Source organism: Zeugodacus cucurbitae, chromosome 2 (genome assembly GCF_028554725.1).
Source record: "Zeugodacus cucurbitae isolate PBARC_wt_2022May chromosome 2, idZeuCucr1.2, whole genome shotgun sequence".
Taxonomy (NCBI): Eukaryota; Metazoa; Arthropoda; class Insecta; order Diptera; family Tephritidae; genus Zeugodacus; species Zeugodacus cucurbitae.
The window spans coordinates 69,925,462-69,942,074 of record NC_071667.1 but is presented as its reverse complement, the minus strand read 5'-3'; the positions used below and the strand labels follow the sequence as shown (position 1 = coordinate 69,942,074).

Sequence of the window (16,613 nt, the reverse complement as noted above, 5' to 3'; positions counted from 1 at the left end):
AACACGCTCATGGACCGCATATTGGCACAGTATCTTGGTTCAAGCAGCTGCAGTAGTATTAGAACTTTAAAAGATGTTCGCTAATGGCGTCAATAATCTTTTCTTAATCGAAGGAATAGTGAAAAGAATGGACTACTTTAAAATATAAAAAAAAAAATATTTGGGCACATAAACTTAACAGAAATGGTGATTACTGCCTCGTTCTGGATAACGACCAGAGGCATTTCGCTTTATTCGTTACGGAATAGCTATTGTACAACATGAAAAAGGTGCTGCCGCATCGTCCACAGAGTTTAGTCCTCAATCACACAAAATATAGACCTATATGGAGATAAAGCTACTAAAGCCCAAAGTTAATAGTAAAAATGAGGTTAAGACTGCTATTTAGGAGATATGGACCTCTCAAACTTACACAAAATTTATTGCATTCTATTGCTGGAAGACTGCAAGAGTTAAAATATGCCAAAGGTGCCCATACAAAGCTCTAATTTTTATTAAACAACTTAGTAATCTTCATCAATGCAAACTGTACAAGTTTTTTCTTTTGGCTTCCGAAATCCGAGTTATTTTAATTTTTTGGAGAATATATATATTTTTTTTTAATGAGTTTTTTACATTCAAATAACCAATAAAACCCACTTTATCTCACTTTTGGATGTATGTCAATATCTTAATAAGTTTAAGAGATAAGTAACTTCAAAGTCAAAACATTTCTCTCATTGGTTCACTGTATATATCAATTATATTTAGATTCATTGTCTTAACTAAAATTTATATAAATTTAAACTATTATTGGATGTTCCCTAATGATGTTCTTATGGTCTCCAACTACAACATGCAATATCGCTATCCAAAATGTTGCCAGCAACATGTTGCTAAACTTTAAATGTTGTATAACTTGCTTGAGAGTATCGAAATGAGAGAGCGAAAGAGCGTAGCAAGCGATGCTGCGCAGTTGTTTCACGCAATCGCTTAACTTTACTTTTGTATATTCATGAGGGCCATATTTAATGGCTGTAAATATGGCTAATGGCCAAGCAAAGCATTTCTAAGCGTTTGTTGCGGGAACAACGCGGCGCCGCAGCACCGTCTGCTACAATAATTCCACGCCAAACAGGAAAAGTGAAAAGAAATGAATGGCAATATGCAAATTAGAATTGTTCGAATGCCAACCAACTGTGTTGTGGCGTTTTTGGACTTATTGTTTCTTTCGCTTTGTGTTTTTATTAAACAGATGTTACGAAAACTATAAAATAATAATAATAATTTTGCATTAAATTAACTATGATGGGCGACACAAAATTAACAAATTTCATAATTCGGTGCTGAAAATAAACGAAACTCGTACGAAACGGAAGATAAAGGTTTACAATTTTACAGTTGCAGAGTGCGCAGGCGCGTCTGCGGTCCATTGAAGCGCGCTCTTTATGCGGACGGAGTGCTTGTGGTGGCGCTGACTTGGATTGTTAGATAATCGATTAAAGTGTTGCCAGCGAACGACCTTATGCTAAGTGGGATGCATTTTAAAGCGGAATAGGGAACCGGTCGACTGGTCGATTCCGCGATGTGCTAATCGTGGTTATGTGACGATTTTCGTTGATACATGTAAAGGTCACACGGGCGTGGTAACAATAACGGATGTGAACTAGCTACAAATTGGTGAATTAATTTCGAATGCGAATTGATTCAGTTTGCTGAGAAAGATTTCGATTACCGTTTTGTTCATCGGCTATAAAAGTGTTAACTGGTTCAGGGTTAGGCATCAGTCAAGCATTTGAACTTGTCAGAGAAAGTGAGGAAGATCACAGCGCAAAAAATAACAAAAAATTAAACAACATGAAGACAATCAGTGTTGCATTGGTAGGTTTGATGATAACACAGGATTAACTTAAGAACAATTCTTTCACATAAATTCCAATATTAACATATTTTCAATTTTCCATCATATAGTTTATCACCGTACTGGCCGTGGTTAGCGCACAACCAGGCTATAAGTATCAACAACCACAAATCGCACCAGCAGCGCCACCAGCAAGCCATCAACATCACCACCATCATCATCATTCAGTATCACAATCCGGTTCCGCTGCACCACTTCCCGGTCCCATTTCCGCACCACCACCACCACAACAACCAAGCGCACTCTACTCGCCGGTACAATCACCACCATTGCAATCATTCAACCCATCACCACAGATCCCATTGCCATCACCACCACAAGAGATCCCATTGCCAGTGCCACAAGCGCCACCACAACAAGCCTACTTGCCCCCACAGCAGAACGGTGCAGTATCCTCAATCTCCCAGGGCCATCAGCAACAGTTTGTGCAACAACAACAAGTAGTGCAATTCGGTGGTGCACAGCAACAATTTGGCGGTGCTGCACAACAACAATTCGGTGGTGCTGCTCAACAGCAATTCGGTGGTGCTGGACAACAGCAATTCGGCGGTGCTGCACAACAACAATTGGGCGGTGGTGCATTCAGCTTCCCTTCAGGCGGTCAAGGCGGTTTCCAACAAAACTTCCAATCATTCCAACAACCACGCCAACAAACTGCCATCATCACCAAGGATATTTACATTCACTCCGCACCTGAAGATCAGGAAGAGACTTTGCTCGGCGGACCATTGGAAAATGGTCCAGTTCGCAAGAATTATCGCATCGTTTTCATCAAGGCACCAACACATAATCTCAAATTGGCCAGCGCTGCATTGAAACATGCCCAGAATGCTAACGAAGAGAAGACCGTCATCTATGTGTTGTCGAAGAAACCCGACTTGACCGAAGTGCAACAGCAATTGCAACAGGCTCAAGGTCAACAGAAGACACACAAACCCGAGGTGTACTTCATCAAATACAAGACTCAGGAGGAGGCTCAACGCGCCCAACAGGAAATCCAAGCTCAATACGATGCTCTTGGCGGTTCTACTCACATTTCCGACGAAGGCATTGCTCCACTCACTTCCGTCTCCGGCGGTTCTTTGAACTTGGGTGGCCCAAGCAATATTGGTATTGCCCAGCAACATTCGTCGTTCGTGCAGCAGAACTTCCAATCGGCTGTCAACTATGACGTGCCCACCAACAAATACTTGCCAATCATCAAGAAGAAGTAAAGTGGTACGCGAGAATTTTACAAATTAATTTAGTTATTAGCTTTTAAGGCATTCCCATATTCTCTGACTTGTTCATGCATTCTCTTTTCAATCTATACAATCTACACTGGATTCCTTTTTATAATTTTCTTCTGAATCTTCTGAATCATGCGAGCACCACAAATCGTGTCATTCATATGCCATTTACACACAAATAGTTTATATTAATTTATTGAACGAAATAAACCAAAATATGTTTTTGAATTTATAATTCAGTTGTTTCGATTTTCAAAATGAAGAATGAAGTATTAGCTAAATTTTACAACTATTTATTATGAGTTGGAAAAATTTAAATCAAATTTATTGAAACATACCATAGAAGATCGGGGTATAGTTCTCCTTTACATCACAGCAGATTTTTCTATTCACATAGTATATCCTAAAATGTTCCATAATATGAAATAAATACATCTCGCCCCCAGCGAGTAATCATAGGACAGCTGAGTGGCCACTGTCCAAAAGGCACACATGCGGTAAGACTAAAGTTCCTGCAGGTCGCAAGTTGCCAAATGAGAGGTGGAATTATCTTATTACTTTTTTCTCCAATGTTCGCCAGACTAAGTTTGGAACATCTTGGCAGGCATAATTTCGACAAACCTTGCGAATTGGCCACTTGATATTAGAAGACTTAAGAAAGATTTAATAGACTCTGGTATCACAAAAGACAAGAGGTCACAGCTGTCTAAGAGAAATATTTTGCGATCGCGGGCGCACCTATTTGCTTTCTAATCTAACCGATTTCATATTTGTAACAAAGTATTAACAAACTTCTGCTTTAAACTATAAAAACTAAAGGTTCTACTCCCTTAAATGTATTATTTAGGACCTAACTATAAGAGACCACTTCCATGTTATATAACTAAATACTTTATTTTCCGAAAGAAATCGGAACAGTTGAAGTTCTATTGTTCCAAAAGTATATTTTTTATTAATTTTTTTTAGTGAGAAAATATTGCATAATTTCGTGAAGATTTTGGACATATATTTACTGAAAAAAACGAAATACGAAAACACATCATACACATTTTTTAAAAGAATAAAAGTCTGATGTTTTCAATATGTTTGGGCCATGAACAACACATAAAAAGTAGCAAGAATTTATTTAAAGAAAGCCTCAGCATTTAAAACATCCAGGAAAGTATATAGACCTGTATAGGATTAACAGAACACAGAATATTCAAAAGATTTATTTGTTTCGATGATTACTTTCACGAGCACTTAACAAGTACTATTTACTTGAAAACAGAGAATTATTGCTGGGAAACATATGGTAATCTAGCAATCACTAGTCTAATAGATTTTAATGTTACCAATTTAATTACCCATAATCCATTGGTTACTCCCATTTAACATTAATGTAATTAATAATCAATACTTTGTCATCCGCTTTGACCCCACGTTTTCGAGATGATCGGAAAACGGCCTTTAAATGGCAATAAAGGTCATATTTTAAAGTTTTGACAAATAAAATAAAGCCACGCAACTTAAGCTCTTTCATAGACAAAGCTTAAGCTAGGTAACGGAAGTACGTAAGCTTGAATTAATACTTTTGCATAATTTCGAAGCATACTTTTAGGCGTTTCGTCTGAAATTTAGTTTGTGGCCACTAGTGTGCATATAAAATAATACTGAAATATCTATTGATATTGAATATTATGTTATTTTATTTTATTATTCGAGAAAAATTTTAAATTTTACAGTCTCAAATTGGCAAAGATCTGGACTTCTATTCATATAATTAATAAAACTAATTCCTTTATGGTAAGGTGTAGACGTGGTGGACCTTATTACAGATTATAAAAACAACAGAAAAGTTGATTATAAAAGTTCTTAACGTCCTAAAAAAATTTTAATGCGATCAGATAGTTAGATTGAACATGGTTCTATGTATCTAGAGCTATTTACTAAGGAGTTACGTAAAAGTTGAAATCAATTTGATTGGAAGGTATTAGATTTAGGTACAGTATTCATAAAAGTGGAAATTTTAATGTCTTTGAACTATGGATACCATTAAAGCATATTTCTTAAGACCAATGATTTATTATACCCTACGTGAATTATATCAAGCCATGCATGTCCTGTGTCTGTGTTTAAGATAATGAAAAATAATATTAAAAAATAATAAAATAAATTTAATAAATAGGTTAATTATTGACTAAAAGTAAAGTAAAACTTACAGATTGACGTATCGAACAAACAACTATCGTAAAACAAATAGAGTACGGTTAACACTGCATGCATAAGTTATACCACTTTAATGAGGTATCCATATTATCTATGTATTGAATTTAGTGTGAAAACTCTGAAGTAGCCTTCACTTTGAAAATTCTTTTCAAGAGAGAACATAATTGTGAAAAAAGTGGTGGATCGCTGGTGATATGAATTTTTCACAAAGCTAGCCCATTGGTTAATTTGTAAACATGAAGCAAAGGTAAAAAATCCATTTCCGGTTAGAATATAGTTCCAAATGTGTCAATATATATATGTATAATATTTTTTAAATATAACTAGCATATGCTAATAAATCAAAGAAGATACATAAAAAAAATAAAAAAAGTAAAATAAAAATAAAAAATTAACACGTTTTTTGTGTGGCTCAGAATCTTCCAACAATCACAGCCAAAGCCGACAGACAAAAGCAAGATTGATTGATTAATAGTTAGAGGACATTAGTTGTGTCAAAACAACAGTTATGTAGTACTAAACTATTGTCAAAAGATATTTGAAACCCCATTAGTATCTATTGTAAAAGAAAATATACGAATTTAAATATTATACAAAATCTGAAAATAATATAGTCAGTCAAAATAATCGATTGGCGTAAGCAGCGTTGTTGTATTGTTATTTGTGTTGTTATTTTTGCCACTTTTGTTCAGCGGAGTATTGATGCATTTTTTATGACGCCGTTAGTTGCTTTTAGTTCAAAATTTATTTAACTTCGGTTTCATGCATTGGCAGTTACTCATTTCTTTTAACGAGCGTTGCGCCTTTTAGCCGCTGAGCGGCTTAGCTTACGTTGCGTCTAAGCACCTCATTCGCCAACAGCGATACCGGTGTTTTCTGCGTGATTACGTCCAACTTGTATTGATACGTAAGTTTAACGCATTGTTTTTGGGCTACTCCCTTTTGCGTACTTTCGCAATATTACACCAAAAATTTGTAGCGTAAATGTTACAGAGGCATCGTAAAATTTGGAATGTTTAAAACCCACAATTTCAATAAATATTCATATTTACCATAAATATATTTGTGTTATAGAGTGAAGTGAGTAGTCAAATGATGTGTTTAGATGTGGGAGATGTTAATGTGTTTGACATATATGAAATAAGGAAGTTGGGTTTAAACAAGTGCCGTTAGGTGAATACAACTGTTGGGGATTGTGTCAAAAAATGTAGGTTATGTGTTTCTAAACAACGGTTATTATTTTCAAACAAGGTGGAGTTTTCAATTATGGATTACTAGGATGTTGATTATGGCTTATAGCAGTTTTTTATTTCGATCTTTCAAAAATAGCTAATTTTATAATAAAAATAGAAAAAATCTGCCGTTTTAATTGACCTTAAAATTTATTTATTTACTAAATTTTATAGTCCCGGACAGCGAGTTCAATATGTATTTCTCGAGCTAGAGACCGATTAACCGATTATGGCTTTGATTCTATTGGATTATGGTTTTTATTTCTATAATCCAGTATTTGAGTATGTGTTTGCCACCACTTTCGGTCTTTGAGTTCGTCGTCGGATCACAATACTATGTGCCCATCTTCTATCTAACTATGCTATAGCACTAGGAACATGAAATACCGTTACTTTTTTCGGTAAAATTTTTTTATCTGAAAATAGGTTATAGGTATTAAAATCATTTTTTTTGCTTAAAACTCCTTGCTTAAGATTCCACGGATTGGCCCAGTAGCCGTCATTTTGTATGAAAATGTCAATATAAAAGACTGAAAGAAAGAAGTTCGATTCCATACTCCATTTTCTTAAAATGATTTGTGAAAACTAGGCCTTTTTAAGGGCTCTAGACTCGCCTAACCATATTCTTTTCATTTTCGAGAGCACCTTCATCATCAGTATACCGTCTGTAATTTTAGGAAGAAAAGTTAGAAATGAAATCTCCCATTAATATTACCTAATGAGTATTACCCAATCAAGAGATTGTTAGGACTTGTTTACCAAAAAACGTCTTCCTCGAAAAACAGCCAATAATTAAGTAAATGAAAAACTAAATACGCCATTACTTATATTTGAGTACTCCTAACTGGTGAGATAACACTTTCAAGTCAATTTATTTTGCAGCAAAATACACAACTTCAGATCGCCAAGTATCTTCAACTGGCATGCAAACACATGAACCTGCTGCTGCATATTTACATACATAAATATTATGAACCAAAACACCTCCTTACTATTTTTTACCACACGTCATCGCCTTTGCTTTTTTTCTTACGCGTAACAAATTTTTAACTTTATGGAAATATTGAAGGGGTATTATGTATGGCGTGTATTTTCGGTGTCATTTTTATATTCCTCAGTTACGCTCGGATTATTCACAGCCAACAGTGACAGCTACTGACAGTCGGTTTTAGGCGCTCGCCAGCCACATCGTGCACACACACTCGTATGCATATATTGACGCCAACTTCCTTATAGCGCTCTTAAGCCATTCATGTGTGACATTGACCCATTGTATGGACTTAGCGGCGACTTGTCGCGACCACAATGCAAATTTCACTGACGAAGAGCGAAGAGTGTATACGACACAACAGCCGAACATTCCACACGAAATTACTATGTGTGTTCGCTTTGCCTATGCAAAAGTTCAATCGGCGAGTTGAGTCTTCTTTTTGGTGTTGAAAATTAGTTTTAAAACAAAGCCCCAAAATTAACTGAAGTAACCAAATCTTGAACTAAAATATGCCTTTTGAAGATAATGATGCACAAATACAAGAGTTATGGGGTAAATCACATTACCGTAATCGGTTTGTTTTCAACCACTTTGGCTAATAACTTGATTTTAGTTTTATTTCCAAACAAGTGATATTTGAAAGCTTTGTTTTTAATGAGACGCTAATTAGGTGGTCTGGTGTTTCAATTGCCAAATGACGAACCATTGTTCCATTGTTTGCTGTTAGATTTATCTAACTTATATAAAGTAACTCATGCGGTCGGTAATATCATGATTAAAACCGGAGCAATACCGTATAAATATAAGGTAGATGACCCATAGATTGACCTCTAAAAGATTGGACAAGAGAAAGCAGTCTTTGATTGTTGTACTGCAAAACAGATTTATTCATGGGATACCTTATGTATCAGGAGTTTGAGTTCAACTATACACCACCAAGGGCGTTCACCATGGACAGGAATAGGTGGTAATCACTTGGCGCTAAAAAACCTCCCATCCGAGCTCACGTAGCGTTGTCCTGGTGGAACACTACACCCTTCCTGTTGACCAATTCTGGATGCTTCTGATCGATCGCTTGCTTCAAGCGGTCCAGTTGTTCTCAGTAGATGGTAGAATTAATCGTCTGGCCATATGGGAGCAGGTCATAGTGGATGATTCCCTTCCCACCAAATCCCACCAAACACACAGCAAAACCTTCCTGGCCGTCAATCCCGGCGTTGTCGTCGCAAGTCACCATCCGCTTCAAAAATGGGTCGAGTTCGTTCCGTTTCAGCAGCATATCGCAGGCGTTGGTTCGGTCCAGAAGGTTTTTTGCGTCAAATCATGCAGCACCCAAACATCAAGCTTTTTTGTGTGTCCAGCCTTCTGCAGATGGTTTAAAATGGTTTGGTGACCAACTCCCATCTCCTGGGCGATGTCACGAGATGCCACATGCCGGTCTAACTCGATGTTTTCCATGATTTCATCGGTATTCGTCTCACAGGTCTTCTGCCGGCTGGCTTATCCATGGTGTCGTTTTCACCCGCTCTGCATCGTCGAAACCATTCGTCCACAGTTCGAAGTGATAGAGTACCATCCCACAAAACACCATTAATCTCACGGAACGTTTCTCTAGCGGATTTGCCTTTAACGAAGTGCGAATTTTGGCGTTAGTGATCGCCATGTTTACATGCCTGTGTAAACTGTTGAACGCAATATCCAAATTAATCATGCATAGCGTCGTTTTGTAGATTATGTCAAGACCTTTGTATAGTATTGCCAGATACGAGCTCTGTAGCGCTTTCTACATATCCGCGGAATTCAAAAGACAAAAAGGCGGAAGGGAAATATTTGCCAATCGAATTTTTAGGAAAGGAAATGAGTTTGCCGAATGATCGACCGATGTTTTAAATCAACTAAAAGGGTGATTCTAGTATTTGTGATACTGGAACAAGAGGACCAATGCGGATATATTTTAAATACATTTGAGTTAAGAGTTAGTGGGAATCCTACATTAAATTGTATTCAAATTGTTAAAGTTCATAGTTTTTTTTTTCAAATACTTCTTAAAGTTGGCGGTACCAAAACTTTGTCTTGAAGTGATCTTCATGTAAAACTACTGTCGAAACATGGTTAAGGTCATACATCGACCATCACAATCCGGTGCCAGTTTCACGAGTTACAAACAACATTTAGACGAACAAAATTTTCGTATTCATCTGATCATATCATCATTTGAGTCCCCACCTTTGGCACTTTTTGAATGCTTTCCGGAGGAAGATCTGAAAAGTTGTCCATGCCAAAGCTATTAAAGTCTTATAATGATTTTTTTGTCGTAAAATTTTATTACTAATATATAATTTATGTATTGATTTTATTGACACTTTAGTGAACTATTATCACTTTAATAATTTTCTTTTAATTGCTTTTTATGATAAAAAATCTTTTTATTTCCAAAAATTAATTAAAAGAAAATTCAATTAAAATTACACACGCATTAAAATTTCAATAACATTCGTTGTGCTAACACATACTCGCATACTCGCTCCTTCATTCGTTTCGGCGGCATCGACTTAAGACAGGTCAGTTAGCGGCGCGCTCGCCATTCATCCAATTTCTTTTTTTCTTTTTTTCTTTTCTTATCAACTAATTTTACACACAACCAACCTGTTGCTATTTTTATATTGTTGCGCTGTTGTTATTGTTATTTTTTACACTGATGAAGATTTCAAAATTTTGACATTTCGACATTTACTCTCCGAACGACGCGCTTACCCAACACAATGCTAATTTCTCCGTGTCGAAATTTGGTGTTCGACCATAAATTATGGCATATCAAATTTGGTGGCAAACAAATAAAAAAACCGGTTTGACTTTTGTATTGTATTTAATATAAAAATTGGAATTTTATTTATGCACAATGGAGCGCTGCGTGACGGCGGCGCCGGCTTTTCTATTTTACATACATATTTACAAAAAAATAGTAGAAAAAGTAGAAAAATGCATATGTATTGCATAACAGCTTACAACTACATACATACATCTGTATATATGGATATGTGTATTTATAATTTAGTTGGCATTTGGCATGCGGAGCCTTGACGATCGACTAGCGGCAGATGGCCGGCTGCGGCAGCAGCAGAGGGACGATCATTTCATTTATATAAAATATACTCATATGTGATACAAATTAAATTAACCGTAAATAACAAACAAATATAATAATAAAACAACAAAAAAACTAAATAAATAAATCAACAAAAAAATATTTTTACGAAAATATCAATTAACAAAATAGACAACAACAAAGGATGCATTGTGCGCAAAGCATTTAAAAGCATCACAATAACACGAATATGAAAAGTTAACAATAATAACAAAATTAATTAACAGATTTTAACCGAAAGAGGCAAAAATTTAAACAAAAATAACAAAAAAGGGACTCTGATTTGCTACGCTTAGATGCAGCGCTTCAAGCGCGTATAATCGAGCGTTAAAATTGAACGAGCGCTTGAAACTTGTGTGAGTATGTGTGTGTAATATTGTTTATTCTTGTTTGTGTGTTCGTTTCTTGGTGTTTGTTTGTGCGTGTGCGTGTCTAGTTTTCTTTGAGTCTCTGTTTTTCTTTTGTTGTATGCCGTTGAATCGCTTTCAGTCGATTAATTTAATCTCGCTAAAAAATTTTAATTAACTAAATTTAAAGTCGTGCAATCGGGGGCAAATATTGGCCTAAACTGCTGCCGCCGCTGCTGCTGCTGCTGCTCGACGCACTGGAGCTGCTGCTAGCACTGCTGCTGCTGCTGCCCGATGCACTGGAACTGCTGCTGATGCTGCTGCCGCCGGCGTTACCACGTGGATCCAGCGAGCCTATCACTGAGGTTACCGGTGCGATGCCCTCGTCGGAGACCTGTGTGGTGCCACCTAATTGATCGTATTGCTCTGGAAAACGAATAATTAATTAAAAAGTGAAGATGTGGACTTCATTGCACAATTTTATTTTTATGTGAAAAATCTGAAATTTGGTGGCGAAAAAAGTTAGGTTATGTTTTTTGAGATGATTTCTTGAAGAGTACACTTGTTTGTCCGATTATAATCTATGACTCTGATCATTTCTAACGAAAGTTAATTGAGAGCTAACAGAGAGTGTTACAGAGTTAAATCATGGACCCGGATCCATAAGGGAGAATTGAGAGTTAAGCTCAACAATTAATCTTATATTATTTTTCAACTTAATCTATGATATACGAGGATAATGTATACTAACTCGTTTCCAGAAGTACTCTATCGAATGCTTGAAAGGTTGCTCTGAAATATGTATGTATAATACAGACAGAAAAGTCAAAAATAAGTGTTTCTTGAGTCGTTCTCATATTGGAATGGGTGGAAAGTCGAATGATCTTATACTTCCTTTGAAAAGTTTCCTGTAAGATCATTGGCCAAAATCCAAACTTCCAGTCCGGTAAATAACTGGTTCTCAGATATATGTCAAAGTAATACTTAATTAACGGAGTACTTTAAATTATGTTATACCATTTCATAGCTAACTTTCATTTCTTAATATTTTCAGCAATAATACCTCAAGTACATACGTAGTGCAAAAATTTAGTATAGAAAAGGTAGCCCAACTGTTTGAGTATTTTAGCTGTTTTGGCGTATGATTTTTCAAGTTTGTGATAAACTTAATTTGCATTCAATTAGTGCCTTTCGGCATTTTAGAAATGCTTCCTTTGTTAAATTTCCATAAGAATTAAAAAATATGGTTTACATTTTTTTAATTGGAAACGTGCTTTAGTCAAAACGTTAATTAAGTCAATTAACGAATAACTAAATAAATCAATTAATGGTTGTTTGAAAACTCTATAAACAATTAATTGTGCCTAATTTGGTTCCATTTTTGAATGAATCACGAATTTATTCAAAAGATATTCAGTGTTATCGCTAATGAACTCCTAATTTGGAAAGCATCACATGATCTTCATTAACCACGCATAAAATTCACTTCACTTTTTAATTATTAAATTTTATACTAAATTAGCTCAATAAAAGTCAGAATGCGTGGAATTTGACCTCGTTTAGTATACGGTTAAAAATGTTTTAAATTTAAATCTAGAAAAAAACGAGAACTTCTAATGACCTTGAGCAACCAATGCTCGATTGTTTCAGGCAGCGTTTGAGACAAGTGCCTTTGACCTAGGGCAATAACAACACAACCACACACGAATGCATATGTATTAAAGGTATGTACATCAGAGATGCCGATCGTCAGATTTGCATACGATTTTTGGTAAGACTAAGAAATTTACATAACGCTTGTGATGGTTTAGTGAGCGTTAGTAGAGCCATTAAGCGCCGCGCTTGTGCAACTAAATCAAAGCAAACGGAATAAGACAACAAAGGCAATCATAAAATAATAAAAAAATGATAGTTGTTGTTGCTATTAGGTGTGAAAATGATTCATCATAGTGGTATTGATTTGCCAAAACTTTTAAACTTTTGATGACGTTCTTCGCCATCGAATTTGCATAACAAATGTCGCAGAACAGGAAATAAAAGGCAAGAAAGCAATAAACTTTTTTGTAGTCGACGATTTTGCCCGCAGCCAAAAAAAAGCAACAACCTGTTGCCAATCGAAACACTATGTTGTTGTATTAATTTTTCGCTACGTGAATGTGACCTACCTTGGATGGTGCGCTGTGCATGTTGCGCTTCCTCTTGTGTGCGATATTTGATGAAATAGACTTCCGGTTTGCTGGGCTGTTTGGGCGCTGCCTCCTGGTAGGCCGCCTCCAAGTCAACTGGATCCGGTTTACGTGTGAGCACATAGATGATGGTCTTCTCCTCGGTGGGCGCTTGGTTGACACGTACAGCGGCGGCGTTCACCTTTGGTGTTGGCGCCTTAATGAAGACGATGCGGTAGTGCTTGCGTGGTGGCGGTGGTGGCAACACTGGGCGCTGGTAACGTTCCTCTTGCTCTTCGGGCGCCACATGCACGTAAATGTCCTTGGTGACTAGCGAAGATGGTGCCGGTCCGAAACCGCCACCTTGTTGGTATTGTTGTTGTGGGTATGCGGCGAAAGCGGGCTGTTGAACGGGAGCAAGACTGGGTTGGAAGTTCGATTGGAATTGTGGTAGGCTCTGGTAGTAGTTGTTTGGTGTGGCAACGTTGGATACAGGCGCTGGCGCTGGTGCGCTAATAAGTGATTGTGTCAATTTTTGATTTTGTAGCGCTTGTTGTAGAAAGCTGGGCGCTTGAGGTACGCCGGAACTGTGTTGTTGTGCGCTTGAAGAGCTGCTGATAATGCCAGGCAATTTGATTTGAAAGCTATTCTGTTGGTTCTGGTAGCTGCTTTGTTGGCTTTGCTGATTCTGGTAACTGTAGCCCTGAGGTTTCGCGTACGCCGAAGCGAGCAGGCAGAGGGTCTGAAATGGTAGAAAGGGAAAGAGTGTTTCGTTAGATTCTAGGTAATAACATGTTATTTGGTTGATTTTTATAAGAAGGTTTGCTCCTGAAAGACCTAGTGAAAAATATTTGATTTGAAGGTCTTTTAATATTGAGTACAAATTTGTTTGTTGAAATTATTCTATATGTTTGGTTCTGGCGTAAACTTTGAATAACCGATTGTTCCAAGTAGATGTTTGTTATATTCGGGACTTGTACAAATCTCTAGAAATTACTTGTTCTTTGGATTTGGTATAAAGGGTTCTATAATCATTTCAAAAATAGATCTAGCAAATTTTTGTAGATTTGTGTCTTTTCTATTCGTGATGTCTTCAGGTTCTGGCTTTATTTTTTAACCGTATGTTAATGGCTCTTGTTTCATATCAAACTTTTAATGAGTCAAGTATTCGTAGTTTCATGAAGCTTTTGATACATCGAAGGTAGTAACGAAACTACTATTCTATATCAACTCATACTGGGTATTGAAGTAACCGTATAAATTAACTGAAAGTTTATATCAGATGCTACTAAAACTAATTTAGGATTCCATAATTTAAGGGGGGGGGGGGTAAGGTTTGCCAACTTTTGTTTTTTCATTTTTTTTTTAAATTTTTTTTTCTGAACCATCAACATCTCAAGAATATTGTGTTAAAGTTTTAGGTCATTCGGAGAAAAACTAACGAAGTTACAGCAGGTTGAATAACGGTACCTCCAGCTATCTGCGCTGAGTGTACAAAACTTTGAATCGATTTTCCCAAATATGTCATTTTTAAAGTCGGTGACCAGCCTACAGAAAAAACTACTGCATCGATCGTTTTGAAATTTTGAACAAATATTCTACATATATATAGCTCTCGAATGGCGTCGAGTTTTCCAAAAATTTTAATTACTAACAATTTTACAATAACAAATAGGTCGATTTTTTCGTCTAAAATCGTCATTTTGGCTTGAAAATGGTACCAAAAATTGAAAAATTTAAAAATTAAAAAAAAACTCGACGTCAATTGAAAGATAAACTAATAAACTAAAGAAAGTATTTTGATTTTTTGGTTTCGGATGATCCAGTGATGCTGTAGGCTGGTCACCGCACAACAACTTTTTTTGGAGGTGCCTGCAGAGATCGACGATAAATTCGTTATTCCTCGCTCTTTTTCGATACAACTTTTTTAGAAGTATCCTTCAAATGTTGTACTTTCATATAATAATAAGTAAAATAAACCTACAACAATATTTTTAAAAAAAAAATTCATGAAAAATGGTCTTTTTTCGACGAAACAAAACTTAAAACACAATTAAAAAGAATACTTCCACAATTTAACTATATAAGAGAAAATTATAAAAAAATATAAATATTGTTAAAAAATTTTAAAAACTGTTTAAAAACAATTTTGTATAGGTTTAAACATTTTTTAAAGAAAAAAAAAAGTAAAACAAAAAATAATTTAAAAATTTAATTTTATATAACATTATTTTAATTATTTTCTTTGGAAATCGTCGGGTTAAATAATTTTTTCTTTGGCGTAACATCTAGGGGATCTCAGTAATAGTTTTTTTTAATAAAGTTCATAGTTTCACTTTCAATTGGTGATTGAGTAGTATTGTTTTTTAGTCCTTTATATCCTTTTCGTATTGGTTTTTGACATATCACTATTATAAAAACACCATTCCATTAGATATCATTTCATTTTTTAACATTTTATTCACATTTCTCGAATCCACCAGTTTTTTGTTTATCACTTTTTTTAAATATTTTCAATATTTTTCTTCAACTTACAATAAATGCGCGCATTTTTTCCAAATCACAAGTAAATTTTTAACTAAATCGTACGCGTTCACAATTTTCTACAAGACCGAACTGGACCAATTGACAAGCACAAATCAACTAAATGCTAATCAGTTGAACAGCAATCTTTTATATCACCGTCCAAAAAATAACGCAGCAACAACATCTCGAGCACCCGAAATACACCAAAGCAACAACAACAAATTATGCAAAGTACTGACGTTGGCCAAAAGGCGAAGCGCGTCACTTAAGTTGGTCGTTGCAGAGGGAGATGACGATGGAGATGGTGCTCAAAGCGCACAGTTCAAGAGCGCGATGCAAAGTACCTAAAACGAGTTGAGCGCGCGAAAAGCGCCAAAAATCGCAGAGCAAAACAGCAGCAGCGTTGAAGAAGTGAAAAAAGAAGAAGAAGAATTAGAAATGCAGACGACGCTTGGCGGCAAGCGCTGAGTGTAAGCGCACGCGAAAAAGCTCATTTAACTCGGCGATACTGAAGCCCTGAAGACCAAAGCGCAAGCAATTTGCAAGAGTAGTTGTGTTAGTTTACCCTATAAACAGGTATGTATTTGTGTATGTGTGTGTGTGAGCACCGCAATTTCAGTGTAATATAAACAAATTAACGCTATCGCTGCAACGCGCTGCCGCCGGAAGTCCAATTGCCAAAGCAACGGACGCTGAGCGCTGAGAGAAATGACAAACAGCTGAGACGATTAATTTTCCCACCTTGGGCACCTTGAGAAGAAGCGCCTCTTCCCCGGATCACATATGCAATTATCGCCTTGAAAGTCAGATCTTCTGTGGCCACGGCCGATTATGCAACCGCCCGCCATGCGCTGGTCGTTGGTTGTGTCG

At 36.3% G+C, this 16,613-nt stretch overlaps 2 protein-coding genes across 2 annotated transcripts; one reads left to right on the top strand and one right to left on the bottom strand.

The window, feature by feature from the left end:
* Nucleotides 1-1,699: 1,699 nt before the first annotated feature.
* LOC105211911 (uncharacterized) lies at nucleotides 1,700-3,336 on the top strand. The gene is made up of 2 exons (XM_029039991.2): nucleotides 1,700-1,860; nucleotides 1,951-3,336. The coding sequence occupies exons 1-2, from the start codon at nucleotides 1,837-1,839 to the stop codon at nucleotides 3,112-3,114; spliced, it is 1,188 nt and encodes a 395-aa protein (XP_028895824.2). The 5' UTR covers nucleotides 1,700-1,836; the 3' UTR covers nucleotides 3,115-3,336.
* Nucleotides 3,337-11,235: 7,899 nt separating this feature from the next.
* Nucleotides 11,236-15,913, bottom strand: LOC105211910 (uncharacterized). Its single transcript, XM_054236120.1, has 3 exons — nucleotides 15,753-15,913; nucleotides 13,218-13,959; nucleotides 11,236-11,478 (listed from the first exon to the last, which is right to left on the bottom strand). The coding sequence occupies exons 1-3, from the start codon at nucleotides 15,765-15,767 to the stop codon at nucleotides 11,237-11,239; spliced, it is 999 nt and encodes a 332-aa protein (XP_054092095.1). The 5' UTR covers nucleotides 15,768-15,913; the 3' UTR covers nucleotide 11,236.
* Nucleotides 15,914-16,613: the final 700 nt, after the last annotated feature.